Genomic DNA, 25,515 nt, shown 5'->3' on the forward strand with positions numbered 1-25,515 from the left:
TTTTGAAAATAAAGTTACAAGATGAAATGTACTTGCCAATCTGAACGATGAGGGGAACACCACATGCGTTTTCTGATATTATCACATCATTTGAAACCAGGACAAACGCAGCGATCCACACTGGAAATACAATGACTGATCCCTCAGACGTAATTGTGATGCAGAACCAGGGCTCCTTATTCTAGTGTGGAGAAGAATAAAACACAAACGCCTAATACCCAAAGGACATTTATTTCAGGTCATAAGGATGGCACATCCAAATTATTTACATTTATATAGAGATACATAATATTTCTTTAAAACAGGCAAAGCAATTCCATTATAGTTTAATGATGTGATATATAGCATTGATGGTGCAGAAAATCTAATCTAAACATCCAGATGAAAGCCTATTAAACACAGTATAGCGTGTCAGTACAATCATACATGAACATACTGTAGAAGTTAACTAGCATTAGAATCCAATTGCAGTAATGGTATAGACAGGGCTTCATATATACACAAGAGAACGCATTGAAATGGAAACGCAGCACTTCATATTTACATACCTTCATGAACATCAAGCGCAGGAATACTTTTCAGTGTCTTATTGAAGCTTTCCTGCCGGTATGTTTACTGCTACACAGCACAATGAACAACATATCAAACACAGCTGAGTGTCCCAGAAACAAACTCTACTGTACCAAGATCTGGGTTCAAGCCTGCAAACACTGTACTGTACCAAGATCTGGGTTCAAGCCTGTGAACACTGTACTATACCAAGATCTGGGTTCAAGCCTGCAAACACTGTACTGTACCAAGATCTGGGTTCAAGCCTGCAAACACTGTACTGTACCAAGATCTGGGTTCAAGCCTGTGAACACTGTACTATACCAAGATCTGGGTTCAAGCCTGCAAACACTGTACTGTACCAAGATCTGGGTTCAAGCCTGTGAACACTGTACTATACCAAGATCTGGGTTCAAGCCTGCAAACACTGTACTGTACCAAGATCTGGGTTCAAGCCTGCAAACACTGTACTGTACCAAGATCTGGGTTCAAGCCTGTGAACACTGTACTATACCAAGATCTGGGTTCAAGCCTGCAAACACTGTACTGTACCAAGATCTGGGTTCAAGCCTGTGAACACTGTACTATACCAAGATCTGGGTTCAAGCCTGCAAACACTGTACTGTACCAAGATCTGGGTTCAAGCCTGCAAACACTGTACTGTACCAAGATCTGGGTTCAAGCCTGTGAACACTGTACTATACCAAGATCTGGGTTCAAGCCTGCAAACACTGTACTGTACCAAGATCTGGGTTCAAGCCTGCAAACACTACTGTACCAAGATCTGGGTTCAAGCCTGCAAACACTGTACTGTACCAAGATCTGGGTTCAAGCCTGCAAACACTACTGTACCAAGATTTGGGTTCAAGCCTGCAAACACTACTGTACCAAGATCTGGGTTCAAGCCTGCTAGCATATCAAGTGCTTATTACTCCCCTGTAGTGTAAACTGCCACTAAGCTTGGTATTGCACTAACCATTTACTGTGCAAAAATAGATCTGAATTAACAAAATATACGGCAGACTTGCTGTCTCCCTTTTTAATATCCCCCTCTAGACCCGGCCATGTCCATTTCACTCCAATGTTCATTTCATCTTATGTCTTTATAGCAATATTATACCACATCAGAAACCAAAAGAAAACATTCACTATGAAACTGTATCACGGTTCATTTATAGAAATACAAACACACATTGGTAAGACATCCTATTCAGCCTGCCTACATGACACAATGTTCAATTGGTTACGCTGTCAATGAAACAAAGGCGTATTTTTCTAAAATGTTCACAAAAAAACATTGTAGTTTGTGTTTTTTATGAGAGGCACACTGCAGATAAGGAGCTGTTCTGTTACTCTGCCTTGTAGAGTAACAGAACACAGCAGTTAAACAGTATGGAGAGTTCAGCCCCTGTATTTCTCACATTTCCATTTCAAGTTTTTATGATGGTGACAAAGGACTTGTGTAGGTGAAGTGAAGAGTGCAAGTATGCTGCAGCTTTTGCATTTTTTAAAACAATTATTCCCAAAAATAGCTTGTCTTTTAGCAAAACATTGAGTGCATTATAGAAGCAGTTTGTATAAAGCTCCTCTTTGTTGCTGCTGGTTTCCAGTCACTGTGGAGCAGTGTGAGTGTGAGTGTGAGTGAGTGTGGGTGTGGGTGTATGAGTGTGGAGTGTGAGTGTGTGTGTATGAGTGTGGAGTGTGGAGTGTGGACTGTGGAGTGTGAGTGATGTGTCTGCAGACTCCCAGGACAGGGCTCTCACACCACAGTGCTGACTGACGGGTCGGAGAGGTTCAGCTGGCCTGTGATGTCCGTTGGGTGGTACTGCTGCAAGGAGAGACACAAACGGAAAAGTCAAACACGTGACACCTACTGAACTGTGCATTTCATAGTAATGTCACATTAACCAACCAGACTGGTCCCCCTTATCTGTGACTTTTCACTGCTCCAGTGAGACAGCCTACAATCAAAACAGAGTATCATCAATGTGACCAATGATCAGTTTAGATTTGTCAATGAATTAGGATCTATGAACTGTACATTTAACCCAACAAAGGAAGCTAATACATCTTTGCCTTGCCTGAAAATGTTGCCTCACTGACAAAACATGTAGTTCAGGTTTCTAAGGAGCAAACAGAGATGTGGAGATAACAGCAACAACAACAAAAACTGAAATGCATGTTTTGCCTCTGCAGGTGTAACCGGTAATTACATTTAAATACTGTGTATAAAGTGCCATGAGGGTAGGTAATGACTATATCTGAACAAGCAATGGTCACATTGTACAAATACAATCTGTTATTAGTACATTAAAATAGCAATTACAGCACGCACACACACACACACACAGACACGCAAGGACAGACACACACACACACAGACACGCAAGGACAGACACACACACACACACAGACACGCAAGGACAGACACACACACGCACAGACAGACACACACACACACGCACAGACAGACACACGCACAGACAGACAGACACACACACAGCTTCCATAACAAACACTATCCTAACAGACACATCTCCTCTGGAAAAAAAGATTCCTATAGAATTCCAGTCCCCCATATACAAGCGCTGCGGGTTAAAGTGCACAGCTACTAGATCAGCATTGTTTTTCAAAGCTTCCATTCGGACGTGTTTTTAATTTGATAAAATCTTAATTCCTGTGATCGGTGACTGTGCTTCTCATCAGATGGGTTCACATGCATTCTCCGCATCAGTTGAAACGGGAGGTTTGAAATGAAACTCCTTTGCAGTAGCAGTCCTGTTTGTGTCGGACCAGGTATTAAGAAAGAAGTTCAAGCGCACCATTAATCCTCCTCAAGCAGTCACTGCTATAGTACCTAAAGGTAACGCACAGTCGCACTAACCCTGAAACGATTAGTGATATTGCAAAGGTATCAACGCAGTACTGTTCTGTAAGGAGCGGGTCTGACACACAGCAACCCATTAAAAGGGGCTCCTTGCCTTCAGCTTCCAGAGGACCGACGTGTTTCAACAGGGGGAAGGGTTAAAAATATATTTCTCTGTTTAAAAATGCACAGTACATCTAATATCGTGTGCTAAACGATGAAGCAATATGATTTACTATGAAAACGACAAGCAGGACATGACTGCCAGTACATATTAAAGCACACGGTCGTGGCTGTGTGCTTCCTGAGGAAAGACTCGTGTTAAAGATATAAAACTGACAAGCAACTGATCACCAAACTATTGCGTCGTTTGATGCTGGTTTGATGTCGTTACAATCTGTATTTCACGCAGAGCGTTTGCCTATGCTGGTTTGATGTCGTTACAATCTGTATTTCTCGCAGAGCGTTTGCCTATGCTGGTTTGATCTCGTTACAATCTGTATTTCTCGCAGAGCGTTTGCCTTTGCTGGTTTGATGTCGTTACAATCTGTATTTCCCGCAGAGCGTTTGCCTTTGCTTCAGAAATAGGGCCCTGTAAGTGTACCAGGCTGTGATACTTTCATCTGCTCATTAGTAAGGAGAGTTGCGTGTTTTTATATAAATGTATGTTTTTCTGAAAGGGTGCCTTAATCCACAGTGACTCCTGCTGGGAGACAAGTGCATAGCATTAGAGATCCACAAAGAGTTTCATGCTTACAGGAGAGGAGGCATTGTGGGATGTAGTGGGAACATCACAGCACTTAACTCCATTGAAATCCATTTAAATACATTGATAAAAATGATACGACTGAAGATGAGTACAATTTAGTGAGGGTTTGTGCGTTACAGTCTTACTCTGTCCCCTCATCACTAACATACAGGTTTTTAGCACAAAGAAGCAGATCATTAAATGAATGGTTGCTAAAGACAGATACACACACCCCCAGTGATTTGTGATGCTGTGTAAAAACGTTTACATTTTTAATTCGAATTTGTAATTGATTTATTTGTTGTCGTAGCATTTCTGGAAGTTGCGCGGATCATTTTTCACACAGTAGGAAAACATGAGGGGGTGTTACATCCGGCTTTCCCACACGCTTTTGTTTCATTTGTTTCCAAATTGACAACCTTGCTTAACAAACCCCCTGTCTATGGACAGTGAACCTGGGGAAAGAAATAAAGGAGACATCGCCAATCTGTCCGTGCCTTGAGAGGAAGAATACTCATTACAGGAGCGCATCACCGCCCAGGACCCAAACAAACAAACCAATTCGTTCTAATATAAGGCAAGAAAATCGTTTATTTTAAACCATTTGAAGTTTTAAAAGCGTGCAGAAATCACCTGTAACAGACTTTTAGAATATCGTTACCCATAGGTGTTGCCTCGTTCTTTACAGACCAAAGGAAACCGAAAGCAGACCCGGCTCTCTGGATGTGCGGGAGGCGCTCAGCAAACCCACCTGATTCCTGTTGGAGACGCTGCCCTCATATTTCACAAAGCCACCAGAGAGGCTGTTTGAAAAACACTGTTAAGAGAACGGGCCCTTCAGTGGATTTCACTGATGCCTAACTGGGCTTACCTTGCAGCTTCCCAGCTTCCCCAAGAAATCCCTCGGATACACGAGAACTCTACCTTTCCACACCTGGCCTTCTCCTCCCAGCCATATGACCTTTTATTCCAATTATTTAGAGGAGGCGTGACCCCACTCTGACAACCAGTATATAACTGCTAAAGGGTTTACAGTGAACTCATCTAAAACCAATCCAGACGACTGAATACCAAGCAGCACAGAACTGAACAAGAAATACAAGTGCCAAGTAAACTATACAGAACTGTGGGGCCGTCCGAAGGGAACGCCCTCCTGACAGCCTTATAGAGCAGACGCAGGCTCCCCTGCTACTGCAGCTCTAAACTATCACTTCATTTTCTACAGGGAAACAATCCCCTTTCAAAGTGAGGGAAAGGGTTCAAGGCCAGTTTCACTACAGATAAAAGAAATGCAATGCTGTGAAGTTGTTGATTCATTTTGAAATCTACAGCAAACCAAGGGAATGAGATTCTGGAGGTATTTCTAGTTTGACAAAGATAAAAATAAAAAAAAAAACATTTTAATAGCAAGAGATGCGTTCAGCCTGTTCAACAAAATGCCTTTCACTAATGCATATGCTTTCAAATGCTGACAGCGCTTCTTCACCCAGATCAGTGCCAAACACAAAACACAAATCAAACCAAAATCAATGAAACACACATTAAAACTCAAAAGGTTATTTAAAATGTAGGCAGTGTATGATCTGAAGCGACATTGAAATAAAATGTACGTTTGACGGGACAAGGTGGAGGGACAGGAAACACTAAAAAAAGAAATGAACACTTGCAGATAAGATTAGCATTGATCCTGGACGAGGCAGAGCATCTTCAGAAACCCACTGTGTGATCCTCCCCACCATCGCAAGACCTACCCCTGCTGTCCCACCCCTCAGCCTACCCCCAGTCCTCCACCTGTGACCTACAGTCCTTAGTCTCTACCTCAGTCTGGATGGGTTGTCAATGGTTGATATTGACGGACATGTGGCCATGACTAACTACACGTGTGAGGGTGAAGAAACTCTGGAATGGGGCGTTCTGGCAGGATAGATGAGTTAGCAGAATTGAGATAGAGTGAGGAAAAGAGAGAGAGAGGGGGGAAAGAGTGTGAGAGATGGGGAAAGAGAGAGACAGAGAGAAAGAGAGAGGGACAGAGAGAAAGAGACAGCGAGAAAGAGAGAGAGACATAGAAAGTGAGGAGAAAGAGGGACAGAGAGAAAGAGAGAGGGACAGAGAGAAAGAGACAGCGAGAAAGAGAGAGAGAGACATAGAAAGTGAGGAAAGAGAGAGGGACAGAGAGAAAGAGAGAGAAAGAGAGAGAGAGAGAGAGGGAAAGAGAGAGAGGGGGTCAGAGAGAAAGAGAGAGAAAGTGAGAGAGAGGAGAGAGAGAGAGAGCGAGAGAGCGGAATTTCTTCATCTCCTTACCGTGTCTTTGGAGGACCTACGTCTCTTGAAGCTGGAGGCCAGGGTGGTACTGATGGACCTAAAAGTGGCTTTCGTTTTGGGGTCGGGGTCGGGCTCTGCGCTACCGCTTTTTCTATCCTAAAATAAATATATATGTAGAAGAATTATTGATGTCCCAGGTGTTTGAGTGTTTGGCTTCATCTAAGCCTACCTCACTGCTGCTGCTGCTGCTGTTGCTGCTGCTGCTGCTGCCTCTGCTGTAGAGGGGAGTCCAGCTCCACTCAACATCAACACCTCATAACTGAAGTGCAATTCGAAAGGACTAAGCCAGCCTGTGCTTCTATCAGGAAGGGTCTCAACTGGAATCATTTACAACAGCTAGCTGCTAGAAAAAAGGATCTGTGTTTGGTAACTGATATCCTGTCTTGGGGATGCTGCTTTCCTTCCTTAACATGCAGGGTTGGGCAAAAATAGGTCCTCTGACCAAATGTCCTTCTAAGAGGGGTAGCGAGGTCCTGTGACCTTGTCAATCTGCCCTGTCTCAACAGCCATTTGGATAAAGTTCAGTAGTTAATCCTGCCTCTAATGCCACATTCAGCATTGCACTGGCTTGTATTGCTATGTGTATTGTTGATGGGTTTACACTATTTACACACCCCGCCCCCCACCTTAAAAACACAGCACCCAGTATCCCCCCCCCCATACTGACGGTTTCTACATGCAGTATGTGTTTCAGTGTGCCCCTGCCCCTCACACAGTGTTTAGTGTGGCTGTGTGACGGTGCGTTTAACTCAGAATTTGTTATCCTTACATCCTGTGTCTCTAGAAAGATAGACGTCTGCATTGGGGGGAAAAGAAAGAAAAAGAAAAAATCATCTTCTGATAAAATCCAAAATGTTGCTTTAAGAAAGAAATCCAGAAAATACAGAAAAATAAAAAAGGGATAATAAGAAATGTTTAAACATAAAGCAAGAAGCCAGGCATGACCTTTATGATGTCATCAAGAGATAGGTATGACATCATAAAGAAGCAAAGGTAAAAACGTGGTGAACAGAAAAACAAAACCAGGCTATGGGTCGAACTCAGATTCATCCCACATGAGCATCACTAGCTGCTGTGTGGTCTGAATTTCACTTGTCTGCATGCGCCATCAGAAAGCCGAATGAATGAAATGAATTGCGTTCCAGGGCACGGCCAGTACAGGCTCACCATCAGGGCTCCTGACAAGGCAGCATAGGCTCATGTGGCTGTTGAAGTTACAGCTACTTGCCAACCTTTCCATTGCAATTGGGGAGAGGGGCTTCGGAGGCTTTAAATACACGTGTGGCTCTCGAGTGGAGCAGAGACCACTTCAAATAACAAGAAGAATGAAAAGAAGCCTCTGAGAGGCGCGTTCCAGCATGCACAGCAATATTCAAATGGGCATGGATTCATTGTGACTGTACTGCTCTGGAGAATACAAATACATCAAGACTGACAGAACCTGAAGGGACAATAGAAGAGAGAAAGCACGTCAGAGGATGCGACCATCAGAACGAAAGGAGACCAATTTAAAACATGTTCACACAGTCTGAAAGAAATGTTCTTCTTCACATTATTAGAATGATTATTATTGCATGCCTGGTCAGGCAGGTCCAATCACATGGTCAAGCAGGTCCAATCACATGGTCAAGCAGGTCCAATCACATGGTCAAGCAGGTCCAATCACATGGTCAAGCAGGTCCAATCACATGGTCAAGCAGGTGCAATCACCTTCTCCAGATGTGTGATCCCTCATCATCTGTTTTTTATATTCTATTGTGCCACAGTTTAAACAAAGATCTCTGATGCACCAGCCTCTCAAAACGAGTGCAAATCCACATGAGGTTCTGCTTCCCAGCCGGTTCCACGCCTGCCTTTGCAAGCAGAACAGACGACTCGGCAGAGCAAGCGCTATCCCTACACTGAAAGGCTGGCAAGTAAAAGCTACACTGGCCCTGTCTAGGATAGAGTTGCGCTTGAAGAAAGCTGAACCCGTAGAGCACCAGCATCATCCCAACAGCTGTGCTCTCCATGGTATTACATGCACACAGATCATGTGCATGTAACACAGGCAATGTGGGCAACTCAGGGATTCATGAACAACACACGGCATGAAGAATCTACACAGGTGACTGCATCTATCCTTTAACAAGACTTTGTTAAATTACAGATGAGGCTAACTACCTTTATATATATATATATATATATATATATATATATATATATATATATATATATATATATATATTTAAACATACATACGTACATACACACATAAGAGTGTGTGTATATATATATATATATATATATATATATATATATATATATATATATATATATATATATATATATGCTTACCTTAGGAACTGAAAAAGAAGCCCAGCTGTTTGCTGACAGTATATTAGTGAGCTCTATGTGGACATGTTTTTGGTAAGCTTGTTCAAAGATATCATCGGTCGTGGTCTTTAGCTTCAGTGCTTTAACCAGGTGCCTGCTGTGGGATGGTGTAGATTACATCTCACTGCGCTGCAGTAGTTAAGATTCATCCCTCCTGATATGTAACCCTATCTCTTCAATCATACCCTTGCCCCTTGCCCCTGAAAGATGTAATAAATATTCATTCCAGTTTTCAGACCAGTTCCTCTTATGGGCTGAATATTAAGCCTCTGGGGCTTTAATGGAGGATTGAATCCAGTGTCCATCCCAGCCCTGAGCTCCTCCCACAATGTGAACAGGAATTCTTCTGCCCCCTTGTGTTCATGCAGAACTTTACAAATCCAATCCAAAACAGCTGCCTGCAATCCCCACACTGCACACTACGAGATTCACATCACTAGCGACTGGGCTGCATAATGGCATGACGTTTCAAACAGCTACTTGCAGTAAGCGATCCTTTGCCAGGGCTCAAGACAGGAATGCTGTCGTGTTCCTGTGCAGCTCCCTGTTCCAATGGCAGGACCCTGACGTGAGGCACGGCCATCCTCCGCTCACTCATTTCAATCTCACCCCTCTTTATTACAGAACTCATATTCAACTCATCTTGTTTTTTTGGTGAGACAAACAGAGACAGAGAGTTCATGGCTGAAGCTCTCCACTATATGACACAGCAAGTTAGAAAAGGTCATAGCTGTAAAATACAGTTTTATCTGAACTGCCCTCTTAGACAAACTGGAGAATCAGTCATAACTCCACCGGTGTCAGCGTTTCACATGAACTCCCATTCATACCAGACCTGTCAATGTCCTTGGGGCAGTTTGGATAAAAGGGTTTTATTAAAAATGAAGTGGGGAGCAGCCAGTCGCTCAGAGGGGGGGGGGTGTCAACAGCCCGTCCGAAGATCTGGGGCCACATTCCCACATTCATTCTCCACAGACAGTATGAGTGAATGGAGCTGTCAATATGAACTCTTTCCCTCTTATTGGCCACTTCTGTGACCCGCCAGCTAACCAGCAGCGCTGCATGGGCGCTTTGTGACGGCTCTGAGACACAGGGCTGTCTCTGAGGAGAGGAGCCGTTTCTAAGAGGGAAAGCGTCAACGCTGTTTCATTTGCTTTTGTTACTTTGTTTTTCCACCTTTACTACAGGCTTCATTAGAAACATCAGTATTACTGGGTCATGCCATGAACTGGGATGTATTTTCTGTTGGTCTGTAGAATTCCAGTTGTGACAGAGAGGATGGCATGCAGTGAGATGGGTGTTACGTACTAATCTTGGAGTCCCGGCTCGGCCAAGTACTTCCCTGCCTGGAGCCTCCTTATTGTCCTGTAGGGACACACAAGAGACAGGAGGGGGCAGTGTGATTGCTTCCTGCTCCAGGAGGGGGCAGTGTGATTGCTTATTGCTTCCTGGTCCAGGAGGGAGCAGTGTGATTGCTTCCTGCTCCAGGAGGGGGCAGTGTGATTGCTTATTGCTTCCTGGTTCAGGAGGGGGGAGTGTGATTGCTTCCTGGTTCAGGAGGGGGAGTGTGATTGCTTCCTGTTCCAGGAGGGGGGAGTGTGATTGTTTATTGTTTCCTGGTTCAGGAGGGGGCAGTGTGATTGCTTCCTGGTCTGGGGGGGGGGGGCAGTGTGATTGTTTATTGCTTCCTGGTCCAGGAGGGGGCAGTGTGATTGCTTCCTGGTCTGGGGGGGGGGGGGGGGGGCAGTGTGATTGTTTATTGCTTCCTGGTCCAGGAGGGGACAGTGTGATTGCTTCCTGGTCTGGGGGGGGCAGTGTGATTGCTTCCTGGTCCGGGGGGGGCAGTGTGATTGGGGGGGGGGGGTGAATGCTCCAGTCCCGGGAACTCTGGCTCCGATACTCCACTCCTACAGAGCCGTGTGCTCTCTGCTCTCCCAAACTGTCTCAGTCATTTGCCCTGTTTTCTTTAACACAGTTATCTTGTAATAAAAAAAAAAAACAGATGAATATTGCCCTCACCCCCTGAAACTTATTCTGGGGTTTTAAAAACCTGTGTTGATCCATGTTACAAGTTTCCCTTTTTTAATTTTTAAATAAACCAAGCCACACTAAATACAATACATTCAATCCTCAGGTTTGGCATCACCAGCCTTGAGTCCATTCAGCATACCGTTACAAATCATTCCAGAAACAAGTAGCCTATGGGCTTTGAAACAATCAAACTCCTCTGTCTGCTTCAGACCCTCCAACCACAGCAGCAATCCTTCCTGATCCCAGGAGTGCGCCTCACTGAATCCGACCACCGCCTTCCAGCGGCCCAGCTGGAGTAAAGAGATGAGTTTAAAAGCCATACCTGCAGGTTCTTCCTCCAGACGTTGACGGCAGCGAACGCGAGCTGCATCTGCTTTCTCCGTGCGTCTTTGTGTCGCTTGTACGCAATTTCAATAAATATCAAAAATATTCCGGCCACGATACCTCCAGCAACCAGCATGAACACACCTGGGGGAGAAAGGGGATGCGAGAGTTACACCTCAGAGTGGACACGGGGCCTCTCTGTGACCGCAGCCCGGAGGTACAGTTATAAACCCGGTCAGAATGGTTCCTGATTGAAGATATGCTGCTTTCTAGAGAACAGACCTGTGTGCTGAACACAACACAATCTTCTCTTTCAAACAGGACCCTGGATTTTAAAACCTGTCACAGAGCCTCCTGATGGCCTTTGCAACGCTGCTGTGCAGTACTGCTGACTGGGCAGCATCGGGGGTGAGCAGGCCTCTGATTATCTGGCTCTGATCCCCCTGTAGAGCCTGTGTCCCACGAACAGGAGCTGCAGCGTCGTCCCCCAGGGGCAGGCAGGGAAATGGAAGCTTGACTCGGGCTCTGTACCTGCCATGTTCTCGAAGGTGAGGGTCGCAGGGGCATTGCTTCGGGAATCGCACTCCTGGTATCGCACCCAGGTTTTATCCAGGTCTTCCATGAAGCCGTTTTCATGGGAACTAGAGAAAGAAATGCAGAGATAGGAAACGAGGAACTCGATCCCCACCGCAATGAAGGGCAGACATGCCACTGTTTATACCAGAGCCAACGAAGCCAAGGTAAGACACCTGACTGCTTAACCCAAGATCAAACATCAAACCTTTAGCAAGTTCTCAGTGTGGTATTTGACACTGGTTTAATCCCACAAAGCTTTGTGAGTTTACTCTGTATTTGATTGGACTGCAACCTGCTGATTTGGGTACTTTATTTCCCTGTGCTGCCAGACCGAAGCAAACAAGTCAGTAATAATATGAAGAACTAGATGACGTGGGTAGGGTATGCCAAGCTGCCTGTCTACCTGCCAGGGTCAGACTGTCATTTCTGTTTGGAACGTATAAGCAATGCTAGCGGGAGACCTGAGGATGGCGAGGGAGACGTTCTGTTTCCAGGGGCTGTCCTTCCTCATCCCAATCCCGAAGCCTGAGCGGAAGAAGAGCTCTCCTGTGGTGACCAAGTCGCACTTCTGGGACGCCTCAAACTCCAGGACCGCAGAGTCCCAGATGAAGGCATGCAGCAGGCTGTGGGAGAGAGGGGCGTGAACATTACCAGACACACACTAACCACTTCACCAAACCCGAGACCCGTCTGATCATGGAACTGAAAAATCATTCAGAAATCTGTCTTCTGTGAAAAACGCTTTGAAGTTAGTAGACTGTTCCACCCCAATCCCATGCTTGCCTGAGACATGCTGGTTTTTGAAAGAGTATATTGTTGGAAAGCAAAGCGATTCCTGGTCCACGTAGTTGGACTCACTTGTCTCGGACGGCCTGGATTGCCTCGGCTGCGCTCTCGTAGTTGTGCTTCTCCATGTGCCGGTACATCGTGCTGAGTTCCACCTGCCGACGGAAGTAGATGTCCACTGAACTCTGCTTCACTGTCGCGTAGATGAACTTGTCCGATGGATTTCGCAGCTGAGCCAGAGAGAGAAGAGAAGAGTTTTCAAATGCAAAACCAATAGAACAGCATGAGAGAGAGAGGCAGGAAGCCCAGGGGTTGTGTTTGTGAGGGGGGGTTGTGTTTGTGAGGGAGGGGGTTGTGTTTGTGAGGGGGGTGGGGTTGTGTTTGGGGTCCGTACCCGGGGGTCGTTGATCCCGGTGATGCGCTCCTCTGGTCTGTCCAGCACCAGGAAGGCAGCCAGGTTGGCAGTGTAGGAGGCGACGATGATCATAGCGAAGCCGGCCCACACCATCCCCAGTATCCGCGCCGAAAAACTCCGGGGAGCCCCTGCAGAACACAGCAGCACGAGCGCTCAGGAAACCCTCTCAGTAACCCCCATTTATTAACCCCCCCTTTCACTAAACCCTCTCCCTAAACCCATTTATTACCCCCCACCCCCTACTAAACCCTCTCTCTCAGGGTTCCTTACCTTCTCCTATCCCAGAGTTCAGCAGCACCCCCCAGGAGAACCACATAGCTGAGGACAGGGTCAGGGCATCCTCCTCCTCTTCCTCACTGTTCACTTTGAACCGTCCAAACGGGCTGGAAAACAGTGAGGCGTGAGAGATAGAGAGAGAGAGAGAGAGAGGGAGGGAGAGAGATTCACTTCCTAACACACTGTGAGAAATATAAAATCATAAGGGACTTTTTCTTCCCCAAATTCAGTGATTTATTCCCAGAATTCCCCAAAATGCACGATAGCCAGAAGCTGTCAGTCCTGCTGGAGGAAGACAAACACACAGACAGACTGGCTGGTCAATACGTGATGAGCTGTCATAAACTGAGTGACAAACAGCAAGCAAGGTCTGGATACAAAAATGTCACCTGACACCAGTAGAGAGAAAGACTGGCAGTGAAAAAATGGAGACAAAAAGAGGAAAGAGAGGAAAGAAGAGCTGATGAGCCGCAGGGTCCTCCTCGGGCTGGACGCTCACCTGAACCGGTCCAGCAGATACAGCATCACGGCCACCACGTGCACCGACAGCCCCACCAGCAGCCACAGCGTGCTCTGGAACGGCTGCATGAATGAGTCCAGGGTGCTGCGCGGGATTTCCTGGGGAGGGGAAACGAAGCGACATCAAACCGAAGTACGTTAAACCACAGGAGGCAGCATTCACCTGGGAAATCAAGAATGAGACTCCTGAGACCTGGCTGCTTATTACTGGTGCCAATGCCCGGAGCCGAGCGGCTGCAGCGCTCCCCACTGCTATTACCTGGAAACCAGCATGAAGAAGCCTGACGCTACCTTTTTAACCAGGATGGTGAGGCCCTGGTACTTGAAGGGCTTGGAGAACTCTATGTACTGGGCGCGCTCGTTGTTGATGGTCAGAGGAGCCACGATCATGTCTCCCTGACCGCTGAGGAGCTCTCCCATCATCCCGTTCCACTCCTTCTTGTTGCTGTTGTTCACCTGCAAGGCAGTGTGAGCCGTCACTCTTGAGAGAAGGGGTTTAAAAGCACCCTGAGCTACAATTAGAGGCTTGTCTGTACTGTCTGGGAGCAACGTCTTCATTATATATCACACAGCGTTCAAAGAGACAGGTACGAACTGCAGAGACTAGTAATCTGAGAATGAGATCACACAGCCCTGCAACAGACAGGTACGAACTGCAGAGACTAGCAATCTGAGAATGAGATCACACAGCCCTGCAACAGACAGGTACGAACTGCAGAGACTAGCAATCTGAGAATGAGATCACACAGCCCTGCAACAGACAGGTACGAACTGCAGAGACTAGCAATCTGAGAATGAGATCACACAGCCCTGCAACAGACAGGTACAAACTGCAGAGACTAGCAATCTGAGAATGAGATCACACAGCCCTGCAACAGACAGGTACGAACTGCAGAGACTAGCAATCTGAGAATGAGATCACACAGCCCTGCAACAGACAGGTACGAACTGCAGAGACTAGCACAAGCCCATTGAATCTGAGACGCTGCCACACTCACTCGTTCCTGCGTTCCAAACTTCCCATCAGCTACCAGATGCACCTCGTATGTGAAGTTCATCGTCTTGGCCAGCTTGATAAGCAGGTCGATGCAGAAACCGTAACAACACTGCGGGACAATGGGGCGTCCTGTAATTAAAACAGCAGAGACACTGCTTAATATAGACCTGGGGCTTTTCACTGAACAATGATATATATATATATATATATATATATATATATATATATACACTGTGCGTGTATATATATATATATATACACTGTGGATATCACAGACACACACACACACACACAGACTCACGCACATATATATACACATATATATGTCTGAGTGAAGAGACCCTTCCCCGAGGTCTGATGAAGAGAAGTAAGGCACAGTGATTTCGTAAACGTCCCTGTTTTGTTACCTGGGATGGTCTCATTGGGGCCCGTGCAGATCACCTTTTTAATCAAGTCTCCATTTACTGTGAACTCCTCTGGGCAGGTCCCATCCAGGAGGGTCGGCTTCACATAGACAAAGGGCTCCTGGTGTATCGTGACTATCTGTGAAGTGCAAACAACACGCCATTAATAACACAGGCAATGCACTGCGGTCCATAACCGAGCCACAGCACAGCGCCCTCTAGAGGGGAGCGAGGCAGGACTGAAGCACGCTCCATTAGTTCATACCCAAGCCACAGCACAGCACCCTCTAGAGGGGAGCGAGGCAGGACTGAGGCACGCTCCATTAGTTCATACCCGAGCCACAGCACAGCGCCCTCTAGAGGGGAGCGAGGCAGGACTGGAGCACACTCCATTAGTTCATACCCGAGCCACAGCACAGCGCCCTCTAGAGGGGAGCGAGGCAGGACTTTATTATTTGTTTATTTAGCAGATGCCTTTATCCAAGGCGACTTACAGAGACTAGGGTGTGTGAACTATGCATCAGCTGCAGAGTCACTTACAACTACGTCTCACCCGAAAGACGGAGCACAAGGAGGTGAAGTGTCTTGCTCAGGGTCACACAATGAGTCAGTGGCTGAGGTGGGATTTGAACCGGGAACCTCCTGGTTACAAGCCCTTTTCTTTAACCACTGAACCACACAGCCTCCAGGACTGCCGCACGCTCCATTAGTTCATACCCAGGTCAGTGTTTCAGCCAGCAGAAGGAACGCCCTGATGTCCAGAGCATTGGTTGTAAACAGTTCAAGCTGCATTGCTGGAGTTTAGCACTCCCCTGCACACAAAGGCAGGGCTGGCTTCTCATGGGGTCGCAACACTAATACCTGCTCACCTTTAATCTCGTCGACATCTGAAATCCACGCGGCTTTTCAGTTTCCCCGCCCGGCCAGATGATCTTCCTGTCATTTAATAAAACCTGACAAGAGAAGAGGGAGCACATCTCCATTCATTTAACAAGCACAGCGTTAGGGTGTGGAGCAATGCTACTAATAACAATGCTAATACTAATAACAATGCTAATGCTACTAATAACAATGCTAATACTACTAATAACAATGCTAATACTACTAATAACAATGCTAATACTGCTAATAACAATGCTAATACTACTACTACTACTAATAATAACAATGATGTCTCTGTTGTGATTTCCACTGAGCCTGTTCAATGATTGAAAAGCATGCCAGATACAAGCAGGATAAAGACTCCAGGAGAATGAAGCGAGCGCTCCCTACGTTGCTGCCGTTGTACACGCCCACTTGCACCAGCTTGCGGTTCTGCAAGTTCATTATGCTGTAGTTGGCGTATTTCCTGTCGCCGTCGTCATTAAACTCCACGCGTCCCGTCACCCCTTCGGGGTACTTGGAGGACATCAGGACTCTGTGATTAAACAGAGAAAGGAAACAGCATCGAGCCCCAGTGAAGACACAATGAAGAGCCTCAATGCAACGCATTACTGGCCGCTAACAGCAGGGGGCCTCGGAGCTCATTGACTGTCCTGAGTTCACACGGGGGTCCTGCGGGGATCCCAGGACCGCCTTGGCAGCGCTTACCTCTTGAACAGAGGGCCTGTCTTCCAGATGTTGGTGTTCCCCACGCAGCCCCGCGGGGGGTCTGTGATGTTCTCTTTCTCAAAGAGCTCGTGCACGGACTGTGCCACCACGGCCACGGCATCGCTGATGTGCGCCGACTCGTTCTTCCCGTTAATGAGCTGGAGTCCGATCACGCCTGCAGATACAGGACACAGGAACACGGCTGTGATTCGGGAGACTCAGGCACGAGGTGCCTCTCTGCCTCCTGTAATTACCGCTGAGACATCAATGCAACTCTTTCAGCGGTTTACTCCTCCACCCTAGACTGGAGTGATGACAGTGACAATCTGCTCCATTTAAACTCCCGGTAACAGAGGAGTCTTACCGTCAGGCGCGTATCGCAGGGCGTTCCCTGACAGCTCTCTCTCGCCCACCAGCCACACGTACCCGGAGCCGCTCATGTTCAGGACGGCGGCTGCTTTGTACACTGTGGCAGCATCGTCCTCACTGTGAGAGCAGGAGAAGCAGTGTGAGTACAGCCTTCCCACCGTACCAGCTCAAAGAGGCAGTGCTGCACCAACTCTACCAGGCCTGAAGTAACAAACAGGACCACACTTACTAAGCTCCTCGCACCACTTTAACATTCTTAAACCTTGGACTTGCTTTTTTAAACATTCTTTTACAGAAGTGGAGTAAATAATCATGTGGAGCGTGTTCAGGAGAGACAGTCCCTGATGATCTTACTCCCCCAGGGCCAATGCAATGCTCCCTGTGGATCACCAGCCAAGATTAGCAACTCGGCACAGCCAGGACTCCAACTTGCAGGCCTCTGACTGCATGACTCGCCCACAACTGCCAGGTGAGCCACTAGCGGATTGACAAATCTATAGTTATATAGGTTATATCTATAACTGCAAGAGTTTGACAGCAATATCCAGGACACAAAACAAAAACGCTATATTTCCCCCATCATGCGTGGACGTCTAGGTGTTAAATAGTGGCTGTTGTTTTCACATGAGGGGTGTAACTCTAAAGAGACAGAGGAAGAGCAGAATACAGGCCTGACCTCGCTGACAGGATCAGCACTCTGGCCTCCAGTTCTTTCGCCTCCAGCAGCAGTGACGTTACGTTTTTGGATCCGGGTTCAAACTGTAGAACTTTCTCAGCCTGCGATTGGTGTGAGCAAGAGAATGAGTCAAGTAGTCTACTTACCCCACAGAGCCACGCTGTCTTTTTCAAGTGAAGAAAAAGATCTTCCAGAGAATGTGTTTAGTTAAAAAAGAATGTAATCTAGGAGAAGAGGTTCTGCATTGTGCATGCAAACTGAATGAAGGGCATCAAGACTCCAAAGAAGGGCGTGCATGTTAGAGAGGAGGGCTAGCGAAATGCAAACTGATCCGGAAACTGAAAACATGTGGGGGGGGGAGGGGGGGGCGCACTTTATCCCAAAAAAATGAAGAAAAAAAAGTGAAAGTCAAAAAGTATCTTGGAAGTGTCTGTCCCACACTACCAGAGTTTGAAAAATATATACTTGCAAACTCGTCAATTTATTACATGCATTCCTTACACAAAAAATAAATAAATATATATCTCTCTCAGGTTGGGTTTTATATAGAGATACAAATTATTTAAACATAAAAAAAACATTCTTGATTAAAATAATTGAACAAAAATAAAAATCGTCTCAACATAAAAAAAGGCGTGCTAGCAGATCAGAACCAGGTCTGGCCCGCCTGGTGACGGTGTTGGACTGGTTTCTAACGGCTATGTTCAGAATAAGACTGGTGGGTGGCGTGCATTTCCCATGCATATATACCTTGGGTCCTCGCTTGTTGTCATAGGACAGTTGGTCGAGGTTTTCATAGTTCCTCTTTTTATTCTGATGAATAATGTGCACAGAGAAAATGTGTAGACACAAGAATATTATAAACAGTTGAAAATGGTGCGCAGTAAAGCAATCCAACATCTCTCTCCTTTCCTGCTTAAAACAGGGAGCCTCTAACACTGGGGCTTGCAAAACCCTCGCACGAGGAGGGCAACACCAAGGATTCACCTTACTGTGAGCGTGGCTTCAAACAGCAGGGTTAGTATTGACAAAGGAATTCTATTTCACTGACCAAGCAAAGCACTTTCACAGAGGATTATTTTGCTGTTTTGCTGGCATTTGGGCTTTTTCTTAAAGAAATGTCCCAACAATGTTGTTCTATATATCCCAAGTGGCCAGTGGCAAAGCGCTCTTCTTGAGTAGATGTGCTGTAAGGCACCTATTCCCTTGTGGGGATCACAGAATGTGTTGCATTGTACACTGTACTACAACTGAGTACAATACTGGTAGCGAGGCTCAAAATAAAAGCAGCCACAGCTCTTCAAATGTGCAAAATGTTTCTATTCTGCAGGAAAATGTTATGTAATATTGATCCACAGCAGTGGTTGATATTCAGCAACAGCAGATATTTCCAGCTGACTGCTTCCATAGTGAACAGCAATGTCATTCTAATTCCAGCTCGGATCAGCCAGGAGATTCATAGGGAAACAGTCCTGGAGAGATTCAGCTTTGAAAGCTCCTGCAGAATCACAGCTCCACTTCATCAATAGTGTGGGAATAATGCCTGTGTGTGTTGAGGGGATCTGCAGCACATCTACACTCTGAAGTGCACAGCTATGTTAGAACAAACGATCCAGAGCACTTGTGCATGAATCTCTGCTCCTGCAATCCTCACTATAGAAATGCAGTCTTGAGCCCCGGCACCAGCAGATCACAGCGGCATTGAGCTCCTGCTGCAACAAGGCCACTACTTCAAAAATAAAGTTCCAAAGCGTAGGTTTGTGAAAAACAGTTACATAGAAGGTGGTTGATAAGCAATCCCACCCCTTGCTTTAAAAGCATCAAAACACATTCTGATTACATGAGCCCCAATCTGCTTTCCCTTTCAATCAGCAGCTGCTAAAGCTGGAACTTCACATGTAGCTGTGCTGAATCCCAAACCCTCACTGTGAATCTGGGACTGTCCTTGCTGGGCTGGGTCAGGCACAATCCCAAACCCTCACTGTGAATCTGGGACTGTCCTTGCTGGGCTTGGTCAGGCACAATCCCAAACCCTCACTGTGAATCTGGGATTGTCCTTGCTGGGCTGGGTCAGGCTGAATGCACTTTCTAAAGAAGGAGCTGTGATTTTACATTTAAAACAGGTCTTCAAGAAATGGCTCAGTTGTTATTTTCCTAACAGACTTCACAGCTTTCTTTTTAAAGGTTTTGTTTTTCGATGATTTCTTTTTTGTTGATATTTTAGTTAGCATATTCAGGTGATCGCATATCATTTCAGAGGCAAATGTATCAGAGGCCATAACAACAGTTAACAAATAAATAAACCAATAGGATATCGAGGGTTAAATGGCCTGCAGATGTTTTCATTGGTGGTTTTGGTTTATTTTGCAGAGCCCCAGGTTATGTCCATGTTTTTTGCTCCTGCTGTTGACTCACATGTAGGAGATTTTGACTATGGCAAAAGCATGTGAGATGAAGGAGTACACAGTTCTGTCAGATAACCACTTAGGATGTTGTTGATGCTTCTAGCAGTAAAATGTTAGCCAATGTTGTTACAATGAAAAGAAATGTGTTTACATAACAGAACTCTACATACATAGAACAGCTTTGAGATATTTAACACTGGAAACTCACACACACAGAGAGAGAGAGGCAGAGACAGACCCCTGCTCTGGGGAAGGGGGCTCACCTTGGACTCCTTCTCCTCCAGCAGCGTCTCCAGCCTCTTCTGCGCCGCACGGCCCTCGTGGTCGTCGCTCACGATCAGGATGATGTGGTTCCAGCGGAACACGCGCATCATATCGAACCACACGTGGGCTTGGTGAGAGTAGGGAGGCACGGTGCGCAGGAACGACAGGTGGATACTCTACAGGGAGGAGAGGGGACCCTTCAGCACCCCCACACTGAGGACTGCTTCACATGAATACACACGAGCCTGCAGCACGGCTCCACTGCAGGGTCTATAGAGAGCATGTTACAGCACAGCACAGTGACTGCTCTGAGGCACACTGCTTACCTTGTCAGAGTATATAGACATGCGCGTGGTCAGCCCCACCACAGGTATGCGGTAGAACCCTGCTGTGTAGGACACTGGAGTCGGGGTCAGGTGATCATTCGGAGCTGGGGGGTGACTCACTAATATCGCATACACCTGTTGAAGTAACGGCATCATTAAACAGTATTGCTGCACTGGGTGTAGCTTGAATTACTGCAAACAAAGCATCTTAAAAATGACATCCTAATCACAAAGAGGGTGGGTGTCTTATTCCACGTGTGAGGGGGAAGGTACGGAAGGAGTCGCAGGACACTCTGTTGATGCTGAATCATTGGGTTCTTTGGGAAGTGACTCGAGCAGTTTCTTAGTAAAGGGAGTTCAATCAGAGTCACGCAGCTGGAGCTACATTTTCTCACTCTCTTTTGTTCTTGTGTTTGTTACGCTGCTGACATTTCGAGTGTTCTGTACCCAGAATACAGCGCAAAGCGCCCCCTGCTGGCAGCAGAGCGTGAGGCAGACAGCAGTCGCAAAGGGTTTCTCAGCAGCATACAGGATGAGACACCAAAGGTAATCGCTAATCTCCTCTTCCCAATTTAATGAGATGAAATCCAGATCCGCAGCACTAAGTATGGATCCCGTTGAGTGTTTTAAACCAAGACAACCGTCATTAATTACCCTTTCAATCCGGAGACAATCTGAAAAGATTTCTCTTCAGGAACAGCTGAGCGCTCCACAGTGAACTGAAGCACATCTTCCGGTCACAGCAGTCAGTACCCTATCTGAGCTCTTCTGCTCCCGCTCATCCCTCGGCTCCAGCAGCATTCTCGTAAACGAGCGAATCCCCTTTGCATGCCCCTGCCTGCTGGGATTCCCATGTGGATTGTGTGGTTTTCTTTTCATTTACACATCTTCAGTAGAATAGGGCTTGCTGGGATGCACACACACACACAGTATTGTCGAGAGCTAGCTCGTTGAAATCAGTGCTGCGAGACTGTGGAGTGTGTTTTTTTTCGGCTGTGCTCGTTTTCTTTCCACTCTCCAATGCAGCGCAGATGGTTCTAACTTGGATGGGCGCCATGTTTGCACAATGGTGAGAGCGGTTTTGTTAAAACGTGTGCGCGCATCGGAGACTGTCTTCATGAAGAAAGCCTGGCGCCGCTTTTTGCAAACGCGCAAACAGACACATCCCATGTGCTGAAATCTCATTCCAGACGCTTTACCGAATGAAACGATCACACCTGGTATATGTGTTGCAATGTGTCCTTGTTATTTATCGACTCACCCCTATTGTTTCGGAAGCGTTTGTTTATTGGTAAATAAATGAAGGATGCTACCCCATCAGCATGTTAACTATTTTAATTTACTATCCGCTACGTGTTAAACACACCCACTGTTTTAACTGACGGGTTACACGTGAAAGAAGAGCGATCCCTTTCTCTGTCCCGTTGACTGGTCAGTGTGGAATGGGCACGACCTCGATACACAGCTCCAGCGGGGGCAGCTTGTGCTGCAGCAGGACGCGCATGTAGGTCGCCAAGTGAAGCATGCATTGCGTAACGTTTGTCACGCGCATGCTTCTGTTGTATTGTTTTTATGCATGAATGCTATTGACATACATTACGATTAAAGGCTGCGGTAAATGCATGTCGGTTTTGCACATCGAATGCTGTATAAGGAGAACTGTTACTGTGCGATTATTAATAGAGCTAATAACGATGTCATTAAAAATACAATATAAACCATTACAAACATAGCAATGTAATGTAAAAGCACTCTGCAGAACCACGCCGTCACTTCAATGACTTTCTCTTAACGCATTGGAATGGCTGTGAGAATTTTTCTTCATATTATATTTTATATTCTTACTGTTAACACAGAAATCTTAAAGAAAAAACGTGACATTTGCTTGTGTGTAACTCCTGCGTTTGTCGATGTATTTAAAAAAGATACCATTTTATACAAGATCCCAATGAGCGCAATATCAGACATTTTAAATGAACACATACATGTCCACATGAATTCATAAATGAATGAATAAGTACATAAATAAACAAGACACGCATAAGCACATCTCATCCCGCGGATTCCTTGCAGTGTTCACACCAGCCCGTAGTCAGGGGCGCCTCCGGGCGGCACTGCGCTTACCTGGCTGGAGATGAGGTCCTCGCACACGGACAGAGCCATCTGGATGGCGTTGGGTTTGTGGGTGACGGAGGTGGCGTTCAGCTGGATCTTCCAGCTGCCGTGCCGCTTGTTCGCGAGGTTCACCGCTTCCCTGAACATCTGCTCGTGCTTCTTGGTGCTCAGCACGGCTCCGATGTTCACGATCTTGGGGTCACAGCCGCCCCTTGCAAAGGAGCAAGAAAAAAATACTGCAAGCAGAAAAAGACGCATTGTGTACGACTAGACCGATGCTGTTTTATATGAATGAGTCGTTTCCTCTCGCTGGCTTTATCTGCTCTTCATCGAGTACCTGGCTGAAATACCCCGCAGTACATGCCAGTCGAGATTAGTAGGCAGTGCTGCGGACTGGGACCGGTCCGTGCATGCGGGCGCTGTTGGATCTCAACGACTCTAATCGCAGCCCCTCATTATGTTCAATCGTTATGTGACTCGGAGTTGAAACTGCAGGTCTCGCTTTGTGTCCAGTCTGCAGACTCTGCACTGCACCACTCGTACTGAAGCGTTGAACAGACCAAGAATATTTTTTTTCTTTATTTTGTTGCAGTTAAAATAATGCTGCGCGCTGATGTCGGGATCCGATTCGAGTAACGGTGCTCCGGTTACATCGTCGCTGTCCTGTCTGTATGAAGCGCTGTCCTCGGTGCTGAAATCTGTGCCCGCCCGAGGGAGCGCGCGTCACACTTACAGGCGCGCTCCCGCTGACTGCTCCTGCTGCAGATGAGGGGGGGCGGGAAGCACGCACCCCAATAAGAGGTCTCGAGAGATTATTCTGCCCTTCAGGCGTTCGATTTATTTATTATTATTATTATTATTATTATTATTATTATTGGATTAACACAATTCACTCCGCGTCATTAAAAAAAATTAAATCCGCTGGTTTGTGTGCTATTTTAAATAACATCTCGCTGGTTTGTGGTTTTTTAAATAACATCTCGCTGGTTTGTGGTTTTTTTAAATAACATCTCGCTGGTTTGTGGTTTTTTAAATAACATCTCGCTGGTTTGTGGTTTTTTTAAATAACATCTCGCTGGTTTGTGGTTTTTTTAAATAACATCTCGCTGGTTTGTGCTATTTTAAATAACATCTCGCTAGTTTGTGGTTTTTCAAATGCTGTAATTACTGTAATCTAACACTAGGCTTCATCTCGAGTTTCAGTTCTGACAGTAGCAGTTTTATTGTGGCTCTCAATCACAGCACGAAACATCAGCACTGCACGCAGACAGCGCTGGAATCAAAGGGAGGACATGGCTCTCAGTCACAGCACGAAACATCAGCACTGCACGCAGACAGCGCTGGAATCAAAGGGAGGACATGGCTCTCAGTCACAGCACGAAACATCAGCACTGCACGCAGACAGCGCTGGAATCAAAGGGAGGACATGGCTCTCAATCACAGCACGAAACATCAGCACTGCACGCAGACAGCGCTGGAATCAAAGGGAGGACATGGCTCTCAGTCACAGCACGAAACATCAGCACTGCACGCAGACAGCGCTGGAATCAAAGGGAGGACATGGCTCTCAGTCACAGCACGAAACATCAGCACTGCACGCAGACAGCGCTGGAATCAAAGGGAGGACATGGCTCTCAATCACAGCACGAAACATCAGCACTGCATGCAGACAGCGCTGGAATCAAAGGGAGGACATGGCTCTCAGTCACAGCACGAAACATCAGCACTGCACGCAGACAGCGCTGGAATCAAAGGGAGGACATGGCTCTCAGTCACAGCACGAAACATCAGCACTGCACGCAGACAGCGCTGGAATCAAAGGGAGGACATGGCTCTCAGTCACAGCACGAAACATCAGCACTGCACGCAGACAGCGCTGGAATCAAAGGGAGGACATGGCTCTCAATCACAGCACGAAACATCAGCACTGCATGCAGACAGCGCTGGAATCAAAGGGAGGACATGGCTCTCAGTCACAGCACGAAACATCTGCACTGCACGCAGACAGCGCTGGAATCAAAGGGAGGACATGGCTCTCAGTCACAGCACGAAACATCAGCACTGCACGCAGACAGCGCTGGAATCAAAGGGAGGACATGGCTCTCAATCACAGCATGAAACATCAGCACTGCATGCAGACAGCGCTGGAATCAAAGGGAGGACATGGCTCTCAGTCACAGCACGAAACATCAGCACTGCACGCAGACAGCGCTGGAATCAAAGGGAGGACATGGCTCTCAATCACAGCACGAAACATCAGCACTGCACGCAGACAGCGCTGGAATCAAAGGGAGGACATGGCTCTCGCTGGCCTGCTCTGTGTTCAGAGGGCCCCTTCCCCCACCACTTTCACGGTCACTGCCGGCTCAGAAACATCAAGGAAGCAGCGAGAGCCTGCAATGCAGCCTTCTATAGAAACCCCTCGCCAGCTACTGCTGCTTCAATAGCTCAGCCCAGATCGATTAAAACACACATTGCACACTGCACAGCAGCATGCCATCTTAGTGAGTAAAATTATATATATATATATATATATATATATATATATATATATATATATATATATATATATACACACACA

At 46.5% G+C, this 25,515-nt stretch overlaps 1 protein-coding gene across 14 annotated transcripts; it reads right to left on the bottom strand.

The window, feature by feature from the left end:
- Window positions 1–215: 215 nt before the first annotated feature.
- Window positions 216–23,653, bottom strand: LOC131697492 (glutamate receptor ionotropic, NMDA 1). 14 transcript variants are annotated; one of them, XM_058986608.1, is made up of 23 exons: window positions 22,944–23,653; window positions 20,820–20,954; window positions 20,493–20,669; window positions 18,575–18,637; window positions 17,825–17,925; window positions 17,144–17,265; window positions 16,780–16,954; window positions 16,462–16,606; window positions 16,059–16,142; window positions 15,193–15,328; window positions 14,787–14,914; window positions 14,080–14,244; window positions 13,769–13,887; window positions 13,264–13,376; window positions 12,973–13,121; window positions 12,651–12,808; window positions 12,254–12,415; window positions 11,748–11,857; window positions 11,215–11,360; window positions 10,170–10,226; window positions 7,255–7,281; window positions 6,465–6,581; window positions 216–2,377 (listed from the first exon to the last, which is right to left on the bottom strand). In XM_058986608.1, the coding sequence occupies exons 1-23, from the start codon at window positions 23,190–23,192 to the stop codon at window positions 2,309–2,311; spliced, it is 2,907 nt and encodes a 968-aa protein (XP_058842591.1). In that variant the 5' UTR covers window positions 23,193–23,653; the 3' UTR covers window positions 216–2,308. The 14 variants fall into 14 exon arrangements, with proteins under 14 accessions (XP_058842591.1, XP_058842589.1, XP_058842592.1 ...); XM_058986606.1 differs by having other exon boundaries at window positions 14,787–14,913; window positions 15,180–15,328; XM_058986609.1 differs by lacking the exon at window positions 7,255–7,281 and having other exon boundaries at window positions 14,787–14,913; window positions 15,180–15,328.
- Between the last annotated feature and the right edge of the window lie 1,862 nt (window positions 23,654–25,515).

The sequence above is a fragment of the Acipenser ruthenus genome, chromosome 15 (genome assembly GCF_902713425.1).
Source record: "Acipenser ruthenus chromosome 15, fAciRut3.2 maternal haplotype, whole genome shotgun sequence".
Lineage (NCBI taxonomy): Eukaryota > Metazoa > Chordata > Actinopteri > Acipenseriformes > Acipenseridae > Acipenser > Acipenser ruthenus.